General features: G+C 28.4%; 2 protein-coding genes and 1 long non-coding RNA gene across 8 annotated transcripts; 1 reads left to right on the top strand and 2 right to left on the bottom strand.

Moving 5' to 3' along the window:
- Positions 1–252: 252 nt before the first annotated feature.
- LOC105198849 lies at positions 253–7,966 on the bottom strand. Of its 2 annotated transcripts, none has more exons than XR_850901.3 (6): positions 7,862–7,966; positions 5,189–5,640; positions 4,279–4,472; positions 1,905–2,242; positions 1,498–1,777; positions 253–1,028 (listed from the first exon to the last, which is right to left on the bottom strand). It is a non-coding gene; the product is annotated as an uncharacterized LOC105198849 (long non-coding RNA). The 2 variants fall into 2 exon arrangements; XR_003269153.2 differs by having other exon boundaries at positions 4,286–4,472.
- A 3,145-nt stretch (positions 7,967–11,111) lies between these two features.
- LOC105198850 (tRNA (adenine(58)-N(1))-methyltransferase non-catalytic subunit TRM6) lies at positions 11,112–14,657 on the bottom strand. Of its 4 annotated transcripts, XM_011165695.3 has the most exons (4): positions 14,539–14,657; positions 14,187–14,338; positions 12,484–13,469; positions 11,112–11,815 (listed from the first exon to the last, which is right to left on the bottom strand). In XM_011165695.3, exons 3-4 carry the CDS (start codon positions 13,397–13,399, stop codon positions 11,271–11,273), a joined length of 1,461 nt encoding a protein of 486 aa, XP_011163997.1. In that variant the 5' UTR covers positions 13,400–13,469; positions 14,187–14,338; positions 14,539–14,657; the 3' UTR covers positions 11,112–11,270. The 4 variants fall into 4 exon arrangements, with proteins under 4 accessions (XP_011163997.1, XP_011163996.1, XP_039313766.1 ...); XM_011165694.3 differs by lacking the exon at positions 14,187–14,338 and having other exon boundaries at positions 14,539–14,652; XM_039457832.1 differs by having other exon boundaries at positions 14,187–14,630.
- Positions 14,658–15,375: 718 nt separating this feature from the next.
- On the top strand, positions 15,376–20,070 carry LOC105198852 (translation initiation factor eIF-2B subunit gamma). 2 transcript variants are annotated; one of them, XM_039457873.1, is made up of 5 exons: positions 15,376–15,499; positions 16,874–17,559; positions 18,097–18,403; positions 18,873–19,102; positions 19,806–20,070. In XM_039457873.1, the coding sequence occupies exons 2-5, from the start codon at positions 16,883–16,885 to the stop codon at positions 19,960–19,962; spliced, it is 1,371 nt and encodes a 456-aa protein (XP_039313807.1). In that variant the 5' UTR covers positions 15,376–15,499; positions 16,874–16,882; the 3' UTR covers positions 19,963–20,070. The 2 variants fall into 2 exon arrangements, with proteins under 2 accessions (XP_039313807.1, XP_011163998.1); XM_011165696.3 differs by having other exon boundaries at positions 15,376–15,745.
- Positions 20,071–20,111: the final 41 nt, after the last annotated feature.

Genomic DNA, 20,111 nt, shown 5'->3' with positions numbered 1-20,111 from the left:
TAATAATTGTTATTGTGTTATTAACAACTTTGAACCGGTATTGCCTTTTCTTAATTTGTCAATAATTTTTAATTATTAATTTTTACAATGTCTAATCTATTTGAATTGTGTGTTACATATTTGCATAACATAGCAATCCAGCAAACAAAAATGGATTGAAAATTTGTAATCCATTTTAGTTCATTTAAATATATTTTGGATTAAAAGAGAGCAATTAAATCATTTCAATTCTATGTCATGGATTAAAATGGATTGGATGATTTATCAAAACTCCTTTTAGATTGAAAAAAGAAAAATTACTTCATTTCAATTGTTTCATATATTAAAATAGATTATATGACATAACTTTTTTTTGATCGAAAAAAATAGAAATCCCGTAATTTCAATTTCACTTCATAGATTTAAAACGGATTTAAGGAATTATTAAACTTTAATTAAATAGAAATGGATTCCTGTAATCATTGCCGAATCCAAATTGTTGATTTTTTAAATCCATTTCTATCCATTTTAAATATTTTGAATCCATTTTTGTTTGCTGGAAGTGCCCATTCAAAAATTATTAAAGATCAGTGGACAGCGCCAATACGAAATAACATTAATCTATAGTCTAACAGCGTTTTTCACTGGGAGAATTGGTGCGCACTCAGTACGCATTAAATGTAGAAATTCGGCACGAGCACCAATAGACGGTGGCGGCTTCAGTGCAAAACGCACTAAGCGTGCCTTAGTGCCCAGTGAAAAGAGATTGGCGGTATACGACAATGGATTCAGAAGCTCGTTCAGCTCATGATTTTCTGAGCAATTCAGCTTCAAGAAAAGTAGAGATCGCATATACGCTTACCGTACTCGGCGTCATAGTCGCTCTCTCTGTATTCAGGTTCGGGCATCGCTGCGTATACTTAAGCTTCTGTCATGTTGAACAAGGTCTCGTAGAGGCGGCGATAGTATCATGGCGAAGTTTCCAGTCCAGATTCTCGAACACATTGATGGTACATACCATATGTTTATTAAAGCTTGCCTGAACTTCCCTATAAGTATACAATATTCATAAAATGTTATATACAAATATTAAAAATTAAAACATTAAAATAATATTCCAAGAATATTTTTTAAATTTATAGAAATATTATATTATTAATGTTATGCGTTTGCTTTATATAATATTTGTTATTTTAATATCCATAGAATGTTATGAAAACGTTCGTACAAATTATTTTTGCTCAAATATAATGTAAATTATTATACATAAAATATTCATAAACTTTATAATTATTATACCTAAATATAATATTCACGATAATTTAAATCATTAAAATAAATAATATTTACTTCTAATGTAATATTTATATAATGTATGCACATATACATATAATATACATTGAGGAGTGGACATGTAGGTACTTTTTATTAATATATTAATATTTCAGGAATATTAATTAATATTTAAATAATATTATATTATAATAATATTATAATCTTACAAAATTATGACCGTACCAGCAACTTGAGCATTGTCACTAATCGGGCTGACGGTCATCCGTTTCTCGTAACTATAATCCTCGCGAATAAAATCAAAACGGCCGAAAAAGGTCTCCCTGATCAAACTGAAGATCATTCCTCGCTCTTTATAATTGCGATCGTTGTAAGCAAAACAAATGATAAGTCTTTTCTAAAAAAAAAAAAACTGCCCTCAAACGCATTTGATTGCTTGTTTCCGATCTTCGTATCAATGAGCGTTTCGTTGATGATTCCATTGATTCCCACACAACATGCATGTCTAAAAAATTCAAAAAGCGTTACAAAAAGTCGTCCTAAAGACGTTTAAGAGATGTCTTTTAGTCGTCTTTAAGACGTCATGTTGTCCGAGTTCTTATTCATTCCCGCGGATAGATCGATGGACTTACCTTTTTGCATGGGCGCGCAAAATCCTTTCAGTTTTTTCGCCTCCACAATCGACAAAACCTGATTGTCATCCTTGTCTAAGATCATACTTAGAAAAGTGGTCAACCCAGAAGCCAGTCTCTGATGGTCGATCCTTGAGAAAGTGGGTATCATAATTCGCGGATACCCTATGCAATTACCCTTTGTAATTCATTGTGGCAAATCCGTTATCAACTTATGCAGTGGCTTTTCATGTTGAGGCCACATCTGGTCCAAGGTGACTACGCTCTTCGATTCAGACCTTATGCCACTGATGATTTCTTTTCATCATCAGGATAAATAACTTTCTTATGATGAAAGTCTGTAATGGCAAATATAACATTGTTAACATGAAAAAAATCTCAAACATTAATATCAAATTAAAATTAATAGAAAAGAAGACAGTATTATAAATCGTGTAAGTATTATGACTATCCATATTATTTTCATTTTTAAGTGACAAATTGCAAGTAATTACTTATGAAATCATTTATTTAATAATTTATTTAATACTCAATGTTATATGAGTGTAAATATTCTTTTAACAAGCAGATTATACCGGTGAAATTACGCAGCAGGAAAGTTACTGCATAGAAGCCCGATTGTTCCACTTTTTGGTAAGTATCAAATAAATTTAACTGTTAGATAAATTTATGCATCTGCATTTACTTGATACTTACCAAAATTAAGGTGGAACCAGGTAGAACAACCAAGTCTAACGCATAAGAAAAATCTAAGGGCGCGCAAGGTATGCCGGCCACAGTGCTTACGCGCGAATAGTCGAGTTCACGTTTACGCCGCGTGCCGCCCCCGGGCGGTCGGGGCGGTCCATGTGTCCGCGATGGTGGGGGGAATTAGTAAGTCGCGTGGCCAACTTCATGCGCCACTCGTCACGCTCCATGCACCTTCGTGTGCTTTTCACACTTGTTTTCATTCGATTTTAATTAAGTTAAAAAAAATGATTAAATTAAATTAAAAAGAAAAAAAAACAAATTAAAAGTTAAAATTAAAAATTTTAACATTTTAAATTTTAAATAAAATTGTTTTAAATATTTTTGAATAGTAATATGTATAAAGTTGCTCTATTTAAATTTTTACAATGCATTATTAACATCCCAGACAGTACAAGACATCCAATAAATGTAATTGTAAAATAAATGTGCAAATAAGTTCAAATTCGAATTTGAATAGTGTGAGAATTTCGAATCATCTACAATATTGTTTTATTCACATCTTCCACAAGATCAATTTTGTCAACGCATATCAATTCTCATATATGACTGTCAACTTCCAAAACTTCTATCGCTTCTAAATCGATAAACAATAATTTAAATAACTTTTTAAATTTGTTTCAATGTTAAATTTGTTTCATAGATATGTTATAACACAATTTTATAATTTGTATCATATGTAAATGCTTCTTTATCAGTATAATAGCATCACCACTTGTTGTTTAATATCTATTATAAATTTATTTAATATATTTATTTAATATATTATTTTTTTTAATTATTTTCTAAAGTTATTGAAATTTTTTTATTTATTAAAAAGAATTTGCAACGTCATCAAAATACAGTAAACATGTTACCAATATTTAATTTAATTTGATTTCTTGATTCGTATATTTTTATAGTTACAATCACATTTAGTTGACAAATGCTCGATTCGCACACCTCTACTTGTAATCTTGTGATAAAATATTTCTGCAGTGTGGTTGCAATCTTTCTGTGCTGTACTAGAGCATAAATAAAATCTATCTTAAATGTACACGTATACATAGGTGAATATACATTCAATTGATTTTAGATGTTTTACATTGATTACAAATTCAACAGCATCAAGAGTGAAATAGAATATTGACATACAGAATAATTCAAATAAACTGAATATAGCTACAGAAATTTTATAAAAATTTTTTTATTTTACAACTCTTTCCTGACAATTAAATTTTATTCTACTGTAACAATCATCGTTTCCAATCTAATACTTTAATTAAAGAAATAATAATGCTCCAATATGAGGTTCAATAAAAAAGATTCTAAAAACTTATCATAATTTATTGTTATCTCTCTTCATTCACTTTCAACTTAAATTGAAGCAGACATGAAAAAAAATTTATCTTAAATTATAATTTTTAAAAAATTACAAGTCATCACTATTTTGCAAATTATGTGTGAATAATAAATTAATTTATTTTCAAATTAAAAATTTAATCACAAAAGCTTGCACAATCAAAGTAAAATCAGTGCTTTAATTTCGATTGTCGAAATCTAATGTCATTTTTGTTTGTTTGTTTGTGTGTGTGTGTATGTGTGTGTGTATGAAAAATAAAAGTTAAAATTAAAAAAAATTGCTCACCACGTACGTTAGTAGGGTTCCAATCGACACGCGCCCATTGTGTACTTCATTACATTTAAAGAGCCTTTCAGGTCTCAATTTTCGTTTCGCCAAGGCTACATTACGATGTGATTTGAAAGAAATTATAGTATAGGCAGCATCGTGATTCAGAAAATAGACACGTACTCGATATCCCATGCTGATGCATAAATCACCTAAATAAGAAATAAAAAAAATTGAAATTTTCAGAATAAGAAATAATCGAGCAAACATGAAAAGTGTTTATTTACAAATTATGTAATATGAATATAAGAAAAAGATACATGAGATTCAGAAAACATTAGCAATAAAAATGAAAATAAAATCTATTTTTCAAAGTAATCTTTATATCTAGAAAAGTTTTAAAAAAATGTTCAAGTTTTACACAAAACTTTAATTATTTTTAAATCTGAAGCTCATTTTAAATAATCTACAATTTACATTATGACAGGTTAAAATTCTAGTTCTAATTTTATATGTGTCATCTCTGGATGAATTTTTTTCAGAATTCTTAATATAAATTTTTTTTCAAAATTTCTATATAATTTAAAAATTTTTTAGAATTTCTAAGATTATATTATATAATTTATCATGTAATTTTTCAATTACATAATTTGTTTCGTTTTCAAGCTATTTACCAATTAATATTTTTTTCTGTATATAATTTTTAAAAAAATTTATAAAATCTTTGAAAATGTCCAAGTAGTTTTTTTAAAAATCTTTATAACAAAATTTTTAAAGAAGGCTTTATATAAGTATATTCTCTGAAATTGATGTAAATCGTTTGAATTCTTCTGTGTAATCTAAAATTAATGTGAATTGTAATAAAATCTGTTTGTTCAAAGCAAGTTTTATAATCGTAAATGTAAAAAATAAACAAACAAAGATTTACCCTGACGACTTCTTCTGATGCGATGTGCTACGGCAGAGGACCGACATAGAGTTTGCATTTATTCACGCTCGCTAAGACCCTTATTTTTCTGCCTGGTGAAATCTCGTACTGGTCTAGCTGGGTGATGGCACGTGCCGCATCATCCGGATTTGTATACATGATGAAACAGTAGCGTCAACTCGGCCATATCTACCATCAACCGAATCTGGAAGACATCGCCGACCCTCTTGAACAACGGGTATAGGGTGTCTTCATAAATCATCTTCGGAATCCAACTGACGAAATTTCACAGTCTATACCAGGAGTCGGTCCGCTCTAACGAATCGGTTGGATACTGAGGATCCTCTGTTGATCTATGTGGAGGCTAGCTTGTGCTCGTGCAAGGACGTTCTTGAGCGTTTGTAATTGTCGACATAAAGCGGGACACATAGGTGGCTTAATCTTCTCACTTCCTATACAGCAATTATTGAAGATATGATAGTAGTTATATAATAAAACAAACTTCAAGTTATATAAATAAACAAACTCAAGATTCTGAATTTACTTGAAATTCTAATATAAAAAACAAAAAACAGGTCTCTTCAATAATAATGCAATTACTTGCTTTTAGTACTAAAGTTCAAAGTAAATTTAGATATTTTGAAAATTTACAACAATAGTTTATTGTATTGAAGTATCTGCAGAACGTATAAAGGCAGCTACAAATATATACAATTATAATTTCATAGTATTGTGTCATTTTGGTCAAAGACAAAAAATTTACTGTTATAAAACAAATTATGTCAAAGTCAAGTTTATTGCTGTTACAATGGTGTTGTTTTTTTTCTATTAATTATAAATTTTCAATATACGAGGGTTATTCGGAAAGTAAGGTCCAATTTCTTATAAAACATAAACGGCGATTTGAACCTTACTTTCCAAATAAATCTCGTATCTATATTTACATGAAATTATAATACCAACAAAATTTTTTAAAAAGATAAATTTCTTCAAGAATAAACCAATGACTTTTAATATTAAAATTCGAAATCAATTTAGATAACTTGGAAATTTATAATAGTTTGTTGTTGAGATATCTAGAAAATATTGTAATAACTTAAACACAAATACATGCAACGATTATCGTAATAATTAATATTATTTTATCGTTAGTCATTAAAGAATATCTTTTTAATAATAATAAAAGTTCTTTTAATGTTAGAGTTTCAAGTCAATTTAGATATTTAAAAAATGTATAATTATTATATTTAGAATTTATATTTAAAATTTACAACTCTATAGATGACTTATTATTAGTTAAACATCAAACAACTTGTACAATGTAGAAAAGAGGTGACAAGGTGATTCCTATGTTGCATACATTAATACGATGGAAAATAGGAAAAAGCATTTAAAATTTTAAATAAATATTAACAGACCTATTTTATTTGTATTACAAAATAAATCATTAAAAATATCCAGTTCATATTTATTACATAAATTTATATTTTATCTTTAGCATTACATTGTTTTTTTTTCAGTAAATAATAATCTGTTAAAAATTTAATGTCAGAAATGAAAAAGCATTATATGAGAGCAAAGAAAAAAGTTTTCCAAGAAGAATCTTTTATTAATAATTTATCTAAAATTAAAGTAATGTAAGGCAATGTAAAAGAAATTATGTGTTGCCAATAGCAAACACAAATTAGTCAACTTCTAACAGCACAATATTGTATAAATATTCTAAAATATAATTTCAGGAAAAACGACGAATAATAATTGATGTGTTATAGCTAATATATTTTTCTGCCTTCCAATACATTTAATGCACGCAATATTTATTCCTTTGTTTATTAGAATCATCGACCTTTGCTCGTCGATTTTGTCGAAATTTCAATTTGTCCTTGTATATACATACCTGCGTTTTCGTGGTTCTCTAATGTTTACAAGTTTGCCGGTCAACAAGGTTACACAGCGATTCTATGCCAAATATTCATAGTTATTGTGTTCGATCCTTTATTTGTGTTTCCGTGTATATATATCCATTTGAGATATTTCGAACAAGAAAGTTAATCTCTTCTTTCTGCTGCGTGTACTATTTATTACATTTTTCTGTATTGACTAACGAGATTGGTATTCAGTCGTAAATAATTTTTAATCTTTGTTTAAAAGGGCGCGTAATTAATTATAGATTCGTTGATATATATTGCCAATCTTAGTCAATACAGAAAAATGTAATAAATAGTACAGTAGCAGAAAAGAGATTAATATTCTTGTTCGAAATATAAAATATGTATACACACGGAAACACAAATAAAGACCAACGGCAATGAATATGAATATTTGGCGTATGACCGCTGTGTAACTTTGTTGACCGGCGAACTTGTAAACATTGGCCTAGTTTACACCGAGCACTTGATACGCGCACTAACTAGTAATTTTCTATTATCTTAATTTCAGAAATAAATTTAAAAAATAGTATATTAAGTTGGTATAATATATATGAATTGAGATAATTAAATATATGTATTATGTATACACGCATTGTCGAAAGTAAGATAAATTAATAGAAAGTTACGAGTTAGTACGCGTATGAAGTGCTCGGTGTAAACTAGGCCATTATAGAACCACGAAAACACGGGTACAAATTTCGGCAAAATCGACGAGCGAAGGTCGACGACCAAAAGGACTTACCAAAAAGAAAAGCGGCGAACGGCTGCTCTACTGCTCTACGCAGAACGTTATGAACACTGGCAAAGCCAAAGCGAGACTGCGAGACTCGAGAGTGGCGAGGGCGAGACTCCCCCTTCTCCACTTTGGTTTCTTCATACGACATACGACCGTCACGATACAGTGGGTATAGTCAAGATGATTGCAAATGTCTGCAAATGCTTGGAAGCATCTTTCGATTGGTCAATTTGTAAAATTCTTTATTCTGATTGGCTAATCAAACGCTTCAAATCATTTGTAACGAAACTTTGACCGCACCCAGTTTAAAACCGTAGACAGAAAACTTTAGAATTCTTCGATAAATCTTGTGCCCCCCCCCCCCAATGTCAGAGATCGATTCGAGATCTCGAATAGAGAGAGATTGAACTAATTGCATTGGTCTCGATCTACAATAAGTGTAACAAGCGTTAAATAAAAAATTGATCAATTATAATCGTATGTGTAAAGAACATTTGAGACTATGATTGCATGGTTGATTTCTTAAAACTTACTACACTTGTAGACCAGCTTAAAATTACTGGCTTATAAAATTAATTTAATTAAAACTAGTCTCAACAAAAAGCTAACTCAATTTGAAGTTGTGTAAAATAAAATTAAGTTAAATTTAAAGTTAATTTTAAAAAACATTTATATTAAATTAGAACTTTTGTAAGATCGATCATTCTAAATAATGTAACAATTATAATATAGATCGTCAAACAAATTTAATGTTTTATTTGTAAATTAAATTTATATGATGTAACAAATATTATTTTTTATTGGAATGCGTTTTTCTTTTACATAAGTAAATTTTTAACTTAGGAAAGTAAATAAATTACGGTTTATGATTTGAATATAACCAGGCCCGATGACTGGGGGTGGTCAGCCGGGGTATTTACCTCGGGGCCCGGGTGTTCCAGGGACCCGGAGGGATTTAGTCATCTCACAAGGAGAATACTCCAACTGCCAACCGAGTTTTTTAATGAGCTTTGGTGTGGTGGTAGATTAGGAAAATATAAGATTACGCCTCCAATATTAGCCGTATATACGCAGCCGTTTTCGAGAATGTGAGGGTTGAAATTAGGCGAGCACGTTATCTACCTTAAATTTAAAGGTTCAATCGTAGCATTTCGTTAACCGCACGACGAACGCACTGGACTCACAACCCAAAGATCATGCGTTCAAGCCCTCGGTACTGTTCTTTTTTTTATTTTTATTTAAATTACTTTTTATTCTAAACGTGAATTATTTTAATTATTAATAATTAATTATTAACATTGTTTATTACCTAAAATAAAAGAAATAATTAAATTCGTTTAAAAATATATTAAAAATTTAGGAAACTATTTGGAGAAATAATTCATGTTTATAAATAAAATAAATAAACAAATAAAATTTCAAACATTTTATATTGTGACCTCGATTATAATATTGTAAAATCATATATTATATTAAATTGTTTTACAATTAGTAAATTACTACAAACATTATGCTCGCAATAACACAATTTATTACATTTCTTATTTTTTATTACAAGTACTTGGATGGTATTCATCATAAAAACAATTAAATGTTTGAAATTTTATTTGTAAACATGAATTATTTCTCCAAATAGTTTCCTAAATTTTTAATATATTTTTAAACGAATTTAATTATTTCTTTTATTTTAGGTAATAAACAATGTTAATAATTAATTATTAATAATTAAAATAATTCACGTTTAGAATAAAAAGTAATTTAAATAAAAAAAAAAGAACAGTACCGAGGCTTGAACGCATGATCTTTGGGTTGTAAGTCCAGTGCGTTCGTCGTGCGGCTAACGAAATCCTACGATTGAACCTTTAAATTTAAGGTAGATAACGTACTCGCCTAATTTCAACCCTCACATTCTCGAAAACGGCTGCGTATATACGGCTAATATTGGAGGCGTAATCTTATATTTTCCTAAGCTACCACTACACCAAAGCTCATTAAAAAACTCGGTTGGCAGTATTCTCCTTGTCAGCGATGACTTATCATAAAAAATTAGCCGGAAAGTAACAAAGAGATCGATTTCTACAATTGCAGAACGAAAAGCACGCAAAGCTTTGTTAAACAAATTTAATTAATTTAGACTTAAGTAAATTTTATCTAGTCTTGTTAAGTTTAACATTGTTTAATTCATGCGTTCAAATTTAAAATAAATATTTGTGAAAACGTCTAAAAATTTTTATTACCAGAATACAAATGTAATAAAACGGTAATTCGTAAGCTAGTTTTACAATATTTTGATATTGCTACATATTTTTTAAAATACTCAGGGGGCCCGTTGGCAAAAACTACCTGAATATAACTAGTTGAAGTTAAAAATTAATTTATTTAAAATTAACTTGTTTAAAATTAAATAAGTCAAGTTAGAAGTTATTTAATTATTATTTAATTTTTAACTTTGTGCTTGTTATTCAATTTTGGTAATATTACAGAGTTTATTCAAATTCAGTAAAAAAATTCTCTGAGAACTTTTTTTCTTTAAATTTTATTCAAAATTCCAAATATAAGATTAGAAAGGTTTTTAAAATCAATTTAGCTATAAAATCAATTTATTTTATTATATATCTTTTAATATACCTTAATTGCATAAAATTACAAAAGAAAGCAATTTAAATTTTAAATTTGAAAAAATATTGAAGTATTAAAAAGAAATAATACAAACTTTAAATGGCACATAACGTTCTAGTTTGCAATACATAGATCTCACAATTCATCAAAAATATAGAATTCGAAAGACGATTAAACAATCAATTTAGAATCATATTTTCTATTGTTACTAATTTTTTTTTACAAAATCAAGTCACATAAAAATATATGGATATGTATTTTATATTTATTGCTAATCAATTTTATTAAGAAAAAATAATCATAAAAACAAGTTTTTAATTTTTTTTTTCAGAAAAAGATAAAATTTAAATTTAAAAATAAAATTCCAAAAATTTTTCTGAGCATCAATCAAATTTTATGGTTTTCAAAAATAATAAATTCCCTGAAAATTTCAGATTTTCTCGGTTTTTCCCGGTAATAAACACTTTATTATTATATATAGTAAAAAAGTTGCACAAAATTCACTGATATTAACAACTCTTATTCTTATTTTTATTTTCGATCTTATAATTCTTTGAACTTATAAAAGAGATAAAAAAAATGATATTATTATTGTAAATTATAATGCATTGAAGGCTAAATAAATAAAATATGCAAATACATACGTAATAGAGTTATATTTATGTAAAAAATTATAATCCGTTTATAAAATTTTTCTAACGTTGTATACATCTTATAATTTGGCATTCGATATACAGTATGTGATTTTATGCTGATTAATTTTTTACATCAAAATATATATATAAAAAAAAACATTTTAATTCTCAACTAGGTAACCAGTTAAAATATAACCGCCGGTATCGCTCGTCGAGATATCAGGATGAGTCCTGTCAGGTAATACTTGATATGAACGCAAAAAATTTGTAAACAGTTTCATATTTATTACATTGCGTTTCTGCTTTAACTCCATGTAAGTTTCTTGCAAAGGCTCCCGATGTGCATGAAAGATGACAAATGGCCTTGAAATTCCCAAGAAAGGAAGTAGCGCGTTTGCAATTTGTAAAGGATGCTCCTTCGCTACGATAGTCAAACCGCGAGCTTTCGAATCACTTAACAAATCGAGCGCTTGTTTCGTCTCTAGTAACCATCTTGGTTTCTTCGCAGGTACCGTTTCCTTTTCGGGAATATCGTCAAATTCAAGCTTCCGTTTCAAAGTTTTGGTATCCTCCTCGGCGTCACTCGCGAGAAGAGAACCGTTTTCTCTCGTTCCAGTTTCCGACTCCAAAGTTTCCATGGTCGTTTCATTATTCTTGGTTTCACTTTCAGATTCTTCCGTTGGTTTTTCACAGGATTGGGTTGTAACTGTATTTAAAAAGTTTTTAATAATTAATAAAGTTAAAAAGTTAAATTTCATGATATTACATTTCTGGTTCTACTTATGCTGCGTTTTAAATTCTGGCAAATATGCAGGACACAGTTTGAAGAAACTTGTAAATGTACATAAATTCACTTAGGAAATTATAACTGAGTACTAAGATAGTGCTTTTGGTGTAGCCACTTTCTTAATTTAAATTTTTTTATAAATTTCCTGGTCGTAGATTCTTGTAATATTTGTTATTTCATATAAACCTCATTTACAAATAAAATATTCCAGGATCCACATTATAATTATTTATTATCTTTTATTATAAAGTGATGTAATTTAAAAAAAGCTACATAATTATAATTTAATATAAATAATGCCTTTCAAAATTAATTATTAATTAGAAAATTTTTTGCGTGAATGTGTATGTCATGTTCATTGCTAATTGATTTAAAAAGAAAAACATAATCAAAAAAACAATTTTGTTTAAAAAATAAAATATAAATTTAAAAGTAAAAATCTATTATTTTCTAGAACAAAAAATAAATTCCTTGAGAATTTCATGTTTTCCCGATTTTTAGCGATAGTAAATATAAACATTTTGTAAATTAATTTTATAAAATCATTAACTTTAACTTAATTTAATTTTTAAAAAATGTTAACTTACTCAACTCTGGTTTTTCGATATCCTGTGGTTCTTCTACATTAATATCAATAGTCCTTTTAGATGTAGAAATATTGTGTATTATACTCGATTCGCCCTGATAACATAATTTCAAGAAGCTATAGATATTTACGGCGATATGTCGGTCTCTTAACTCCTGTGGAAAATTCATGGTGTCAACGAACATAGTTTGGGGTGTATTGCCAGGATGCAGATTGATCAGGCGGCCATTGGTATTCGTGCCTATTCTATTGAGCATAGCTGCCGCGGGCAGTCCCTGATATCCGCTACAGTAGAGCAGATGAAGGCCATCGGACTGCACGTCGCTATAGGATAATATCTGTGCCAGGGTATCCATTCTTAGTCTGCCGATTTTTTCAGGCTTCCATTTGAAGTATATTTCGTGCAGCGACAATATAGATGGCCTGTGTACAGTCAGGAACTTGAGATACTTGCGCTCTTTCTTCTTAATGTATTTCTCTTGCGAGTACTCAGTTTTCGCAGCAAAAGATGTGCTGTTCTCGATGAGGCTGCCAATTATCTCTTTGCCAGTCTTACCGGCTTCCTGCAGCTGCAAGATCTCCTCCTTCGATAATCTCTGCGATGTACCGTCGTCTGTGATGGAGCGATTGTCACAGCCACTCAATTCGCCCCGCAGATCATTCCATGACTCCACTTGATCTGTCAGTTTCAAAGTAAAGGTGCCTTTGCTGCCTGATGGCACCATTTCGAAGGTGCTCCAGAATGGTTTGTCAACAATCTCGCGCATTTCTACCTTCTGGTCTTTTCCTAGGCACAGAACACCGTTCTCAGATACCTTATACACCTTGCTGAAGCCATGTTTTTTGACTATCACATGTGTGCCTACAGTGATTATGTCCTCTATGGGCTCGCCTGTGTCTCCTTCGATGGCACTCATTGTATCTCCGAGTTATTCTATAGATTCATTCAATCTTCAATTTCTTACTTGAACTCTCTGCATGTCTGATCTGTAATTTATACATTTTTCTCATACAGAATGAATTTTACCACATCCAACCTTTTAGTATAATGTAAAAAATGGCATTCTATTTGTACAAACATAAATATTCTCAAGGTGTTTACATAAATTTTATAAAAGAATTCCCTGAGAATTCCAGAATTTTCCAGTTTTATTCAAAATTCCAAGAAATTAAAGAATTTTTTACTACAGCTTTGAAATAAATTTATTTTATTGTATTTTTTAATGTCCTTTAATTGTACAATCATAAAAAATAATGCAAGTTTTAAATCTTAAATTCAAGAAAATATTAAAAAGAAATAACATAAACTAAATATAACAATATGTTCCCAATACACGGATCTAACTCATGCTGATTAAATACACCATCTATTTAAAATAATATAGTGTTTCCTGTTGCTACTAATCTTTTTAAAAATTCATGAGTTACATAAGATTGTACATGGATGTGTATGGCATATTTGAAATTAATCAATTTTGTATTATCAAGAAAAAATGATCAAAGAAATCATTTTGTCAGAGATAAAATTAAAAAGTAAAATTTCAAAAATTTCCCTGAATAATCCCAAGAACAATCGTAATTTTCAGGGATAAAAAATACATACTAGTGATTCAAAACATCTAACAATTCATGAACGTATCTTTGAGTTTCTAGAACAAATGTTTGTACTTTGAGTTAAAAAAATATATAATATAATTTAATTACCTTTAAAATATTGAGAAATTTATGTGGATGGAAATTGGTTGGACATAAAATATCTTATATTTTTACTATGAAGGTTAACTTAAAAATCAGCAAATTAAATTTATGAATTGCCAACTAAGAACTGATCGTATTATTATGTTTTCCTCATCCATCTGCAAATTACAATTTGTGTAAAATATAATACTTTTAACTGATAATAAAATAATACATCTAAAATAATTCAGAAATTAGGTTAGGAACGATCTTGTAAGTTCGGCAGTTTATAAATTTAATCGGAAGAATTAAGTTAATCGGAAAAGTTAAAATCTTGGCCTATATTCTTTCTTATTTTCACGGACAAGCAATACACCACCTTTAATACTTTCTACTTTTTCTTCTTCAACCACATGTGTTCACTATTTTTTTTTTAGGTTAGAAGCGTAGGAAAACGTAAATTGGTCTGTTCTTTTTAACTGTTCAACTCTTGCACATTTGCCTTTTCTCTGTTTTTCTTTACATTACAAATTCCTTGGTAAAAAAATTTTATTGAAAATTTAATGAAATTTTGATAATATTTTTTTCCAACTTTGTATTTCTTATAGAACATTTTAGTCAGTGATTTCATCAAAATTTTGATAAAATTTTGAGAAAATCAATAAACTTTTTTTACAATAAACTTATATTAAATAAATAGTAGATTATTGAGATTTAAATGAAAATATTACTCGTTAATACAAATATGCATGATTTTTTATTGTAATTCTACAAAAATTTATTATTTGAATAAAATATATGTTAATACAGAATATATGTCTTTTTTCATGTTGCAATAAAAATTCGTTAGTTTTAATGAAATTTTTTTTTTTTTATTAAATAATATTATTTTTTTTACATTTTTTTGAGTTCTCATTAAAATGCCACCTGTTTTTAAACAAAATAAATAATATTTTCAGAGAAATGTAATTAAAATTTTGTCGTATATTTATTAAAACTTTGTCAAATTGAATAAAACGAAAATTTCATCACTTTATTAAAATTTTTTACAGCAAAAAAAAAAGAGAAAAGTTGAGCAAAACGTTTTGTTGAAAAAAACAGACATGTTGAAAAGATTTAAATAGTAAACAAATCGACCAATCACAGCTAAAAGTTTTAGAATGGCAGTTTCTTTGGCTGTGATTGGCCGAATACGCATTACTGTCTGTTCTTTTTAGCTGAACTTTCCACACGTTTCATCTTTTTTTTCTTTTTCTCTAACGTGAAAGAAAAAAAAAAGTGGTAAACCGTGCAGAAAGTTCAGTTAAAAGGAACAAGCACTTGAGCCACCTGAGGCACTTGTAAGCACTTGCTGTTAATTTTAGGTTAAGCGTACACATGATTATACTTGAGCTATTGCAATCTTTCGAAAAATTTACGTGTTATTCGTGCAATCATATATTCCAATTGCAATCTTGCGTTTTTGCATAAAGTAATGTGCAAGGTACAATGATTTGGATACAATTTGAATTATATTGTCGCTTACGTTGACATGCAGATTGTATTTTGAATAATACATATTTTTGCTCTATTGTCATACACTTAATGTAAGTATAACATAGTCTGTAACATTTTAACATTATTGAATTTTTAAGAATTTACGATAAAAAATGTCCTTATTATTTAATTTACATGAAATATAAAACGTTATTATTAATATACAAAAATATGAAATGTTTTTAAATTATTATGAAAATAATAAAAACTCGTGAAATGGAAAATTATTTAAATCCATGTAAAATTCTTTTTTGGTGGAAATTTTTCTCATACTTAATTTTTACATGAATTTGAACATCTTCCAAAATACTCAGAAAATTTACATTGTCTCTTAGAATTTTTCATACATGTAAATTCTGAAATATTTTGAGATGTCTTATCCAGGGTTATTTTCAATATTCTAAATGCATGTTTTTAATATATTTTTTATAAAGTAAATATAAAAAATTATCTGGACAAATACATAATGTTTCTCTAAAAATTTTATGAGCTTTAAAATATAAATCTAATTATGTAATAAATTTATTTTTTTAACATTAATTTTTAAAATATCTAAAAATATCTATCTTATAAATATGTTAAAATATTTAAATATTACAATTAAATTTTAAATAAAAAAAAACATTTAAGAGTATAAATAGTAGTCTACATGTAAAAACCCAGAGATAGAGATATATTTGATCACTGAAATATTAATTTTGATTCTAATCTAGTTTCTTTTTAACCATTTAAATTCTTTCAAAAGTATTTAAGACTAATTTACAATGTGTTCTTTACTTTCAATTTTTTTCTTTTTGCTTGTTGTCTTTGTCTCTTCATACAATGTTTTATTGTAATTGAAGTAAGAGTTGGTAAATTCTGAAAGAGATAAGAAACATGATTGTTGATAAAATAGTATATAAAGAAGCAAAAAGATAATGAGTAAAAAGAAAAAACAGCAAATAGCATATTGTAGATTAGCATTTATAGGTTTTCAAAGACATTTGAAAAAATTTAGGTTTATTTTTCAATATCTTTATTATATCATCAAATAGTTTTTTAACTTAAATGTTAAAATCTTTATTTAATATAAATTTGTGTTAGAAATTGAGAGTGGAATTTTGCTCATACCGAAAAAAGATTGACAATGGAGTTGATTAACAGAGTTTTTCTTTAATAATGTATCTTGCGTTTTGCAGAGGACAAAAATGAATCACCACAATGAGTTGCAAGCCATTGTACTTGCTGGAGGAAAGGGTTCTCGCATGATAGAGCTCACAACGGGCAAGCCCAAGTGCCTGCTGCCAATTGCAAACGTTCCCATGATTTGGTACCCCTTACAGATCCTCGAACGTTCAGGTTTCAAGGAGGCGATTGTCGTGATTGCTGAGGCGAACAAATCCGATGTGTCGGCGTCTCTGGACAAGCTAGGTCTGAAGATCAAACTAGAATTCGTGGGAATTCCAGGGAACGAGGATCTTGGTACAGCTGATTCCATCCGACTTATTCACGAGAAAATAAACACAGATATTCTAGTGATATCCTGCGACCTGATCGCAAATGTGGATCTATCAGAACTCCTGAATCTATACAGAAAACGCAGTGCGAGTGTAATCGCCTTGATGCTGCCTGCGCTGAAGGTACCGAGCGACTTCGTAACACCAGGCCCGAAAAACAAGCAGAAACCGGAAATGGACTTGATCGGCATTGACAATAATACAGGCCGATTAATGTTCTTGGCTTCCTCATTTGAGTTTGATGAACCAATGAATGTTTCTCAGAAGCTTCTCAGGAAGCATACCAGCTTTACAATTCACTCCAAACTGATGGATGCACATTTGTATATTTTTAACAAATGGGTGATAGACTTTTTGGTATATAAAAAGTGAGTGAAATTTTACTAAAGTACACTGATTTTTCGAATGAAAGGATATAGTGGAAAAAAATATTTTTAAAACTAAAAGTTAAGGGCTTATAAAATTAACTCTATTAAAAGTTAAGATTAATTTAAGAATAATTTTTGAAAAGCATTGTTTATATTAAATTAGTATGTTGTAATTTTGTTGAATTATTTAGTCTAAATAACAAAATTACTAAATAAATCGTGAATAAATTTAATATTTGTAAATTAAGTTTACATGAAACAAAGAAATATTGTTTATACGAAAATATATATTTTCTCTTACAATTTTTTACATAAATTTTTAACTTAGAAAAAAATTAATAAGCTTGTGTTTTAGAAATAATTAGTTGGAGTTAACAGTTTTAACTTATTTAAAATTAACTGAGTTGAGTTGAATTTTTTAACTTTTTAACTTTATTATTTAATTTATAATTTTTTAATTAATTACTACAACCATACGTTTTGGAGAGACTGAATGTAATTTGATTGAATATAAACAAATGTAAAAATGCTTTTCAGAACTATCACGACGCTGAAAGGTGAACTTCTGCCATACATGGTTAGCAAACAATTGTCTGGACCTAAGCAGTCTGTAAATGACAGAACTTCTATGATGCAGATGAATTTAAAGGAAGACATCTTCCATTTTGCGAAAGAGAACCCATTAGATGAGCTAATAAGAAAGATGTCAGCCTTCAATGATCATAACACCGATCTCGAAGATGCGTATAACGGAGACATAATACGATGTTACGCTCATGTATCAAATGAAAAGTTTGGTCTTCGGGCGAACACCGTGCAAATGTATCATCTCGCAAATGCTAAGGTTGCGTAGCGTTATCTATTTTACAAATCTTTATAACAAAAAGAATAACATACAGGATATTCTGCCACAAATAGGAGAACATTCAAAAACTAGTGATAAAATAAGATGATAAAATAAAACAAAAATGAAGAATTACAAAATTGCCATTACGGCTTTGTTTTTTTAGTCATAAATGTTTAAATATTTATGTAAAAGATGTTTAAAGTACATGAATATTTAGACATAATTAAAAAACGAAGTTACCACTAAAATTTTGTCATTCTTGATTTTCTAATTCTGAATATTTAAAATTAAAAACAAAATTTAATTACAGTTTTGTTATTTCTTATTTTTATCACTTATTTTATCATCTGGAATCACTCCTTAAATTTTCTCCCACTGAATACTTTGTATATTATATTTTACGTTTTAATATTATAAATTGAGGGATTATTTTTAACTATTATAAATTTAAAAATATTCTGTACAGATAACAGAATGGTGGGGTAATGATAAAAATACCAGTCAATTGCCGTCAAGTATTTCGAGCACGGCGACTGTGCGCAGTACGCAAATGCAAGAATGTCGTATAGGCGACAACTCATTAATCGAAGCAAAAACATCATTGAAATATAGTCATATCGGACCTAACAGCACCGTGGCGTCGAAAACAAGAATATCTCAGAGTGTGATAATGGGAAATGTAACTATTAAGGAAAGGTGAGTTCGAAATATTATTGAGTGAAAATACACTGCAGGCCAAAAGTTTGAAAACATCAATAAAAATTATTAATAATTGAAAAGTCTTTAAAAATTTTTGAAAAATTGATGCGAATCAATCTTACAACATTTATAATAAACATTTCTTTTGTTTTCTCATTTTTATCTAATTCTTTAATTTAAGTTTTAAAAAGACACATTAAAAAATCAGTTTTTTTTTACACAGAAAATTTGATATTACAAAAAATTATTGTGTCTTTTTTTTCAAAAAACATTTTAACTTAGGAAGCTTATTTCAAAATACTTTTATGTTAAATTTTGTTCCGTGATATTTTATCAAGCTTCAGTACTTCAAAATAAAAATATTAAAAAAAAATCAGTTTTTTACTTTATGTAATTTAAGAACAAAATGTAAAGATAAAATTAAAACAGATTTAAAACTTTTATCTTTGTTTTTTAAAATGCGTATTTCAAAACTTAAGATTTTTTTCACCAAGATATTTAATTTTTGTGAGGTGCGAGAAAATCGCAAGCTTATAATTTTAATAAGAAAATCATGTTTAATTATATTCTAATTATATTATAATTAAATGTGTTCATCTAAACTTTTAGTTTCTAGTATATATTAATCATCAAATATTATTGGCACTATTAATTCAATTTTTTATTAATTTAATTTTTAATTCCATTTTTTTCTTTATAGATGCGTTATTCATAACTGCATATTATGCAACGGCTGCACCATCGAAGAAGGCACCGAATTGAAGAACTGTTTAGTTGGAGCACAATACGTTGTGAAAATTGATAGCCAGACGAATGAAAGCCGACACTCTTGCGAAGTGCTTACTGATTGGATATAGACTTTTGGTCTAGTTGGATATAGATTGAATATAGAAATTTAACTTCATTCATTTTATTATAAATTTTTGTAAATGTAATTAAAAATATATTTGTTAAAAAAAATTTAATAGAGCCTACCTTTTGTAATTGCTCATTTAGATTGCAAGGA

The sequence above is a fragment of the Solenopsis invicta genome, chromosome 15 (assembly GCF_016802725.1).
Source record: "Solenopsis invicta isolate M01_SB chromosome 15, UNIL_Sinv_3.0, whole genome shotgun sequence".
Classification (NCBI taxonomy): Eukaryota; Metazoa; Arthropoda; class Insecta; order Hymenoptera; family Formicidae; genus Solenopsis; species Solenopsis invicta.
This window is presented reverse-complemented; position numbering and strand designations above follow the sequence as displayed.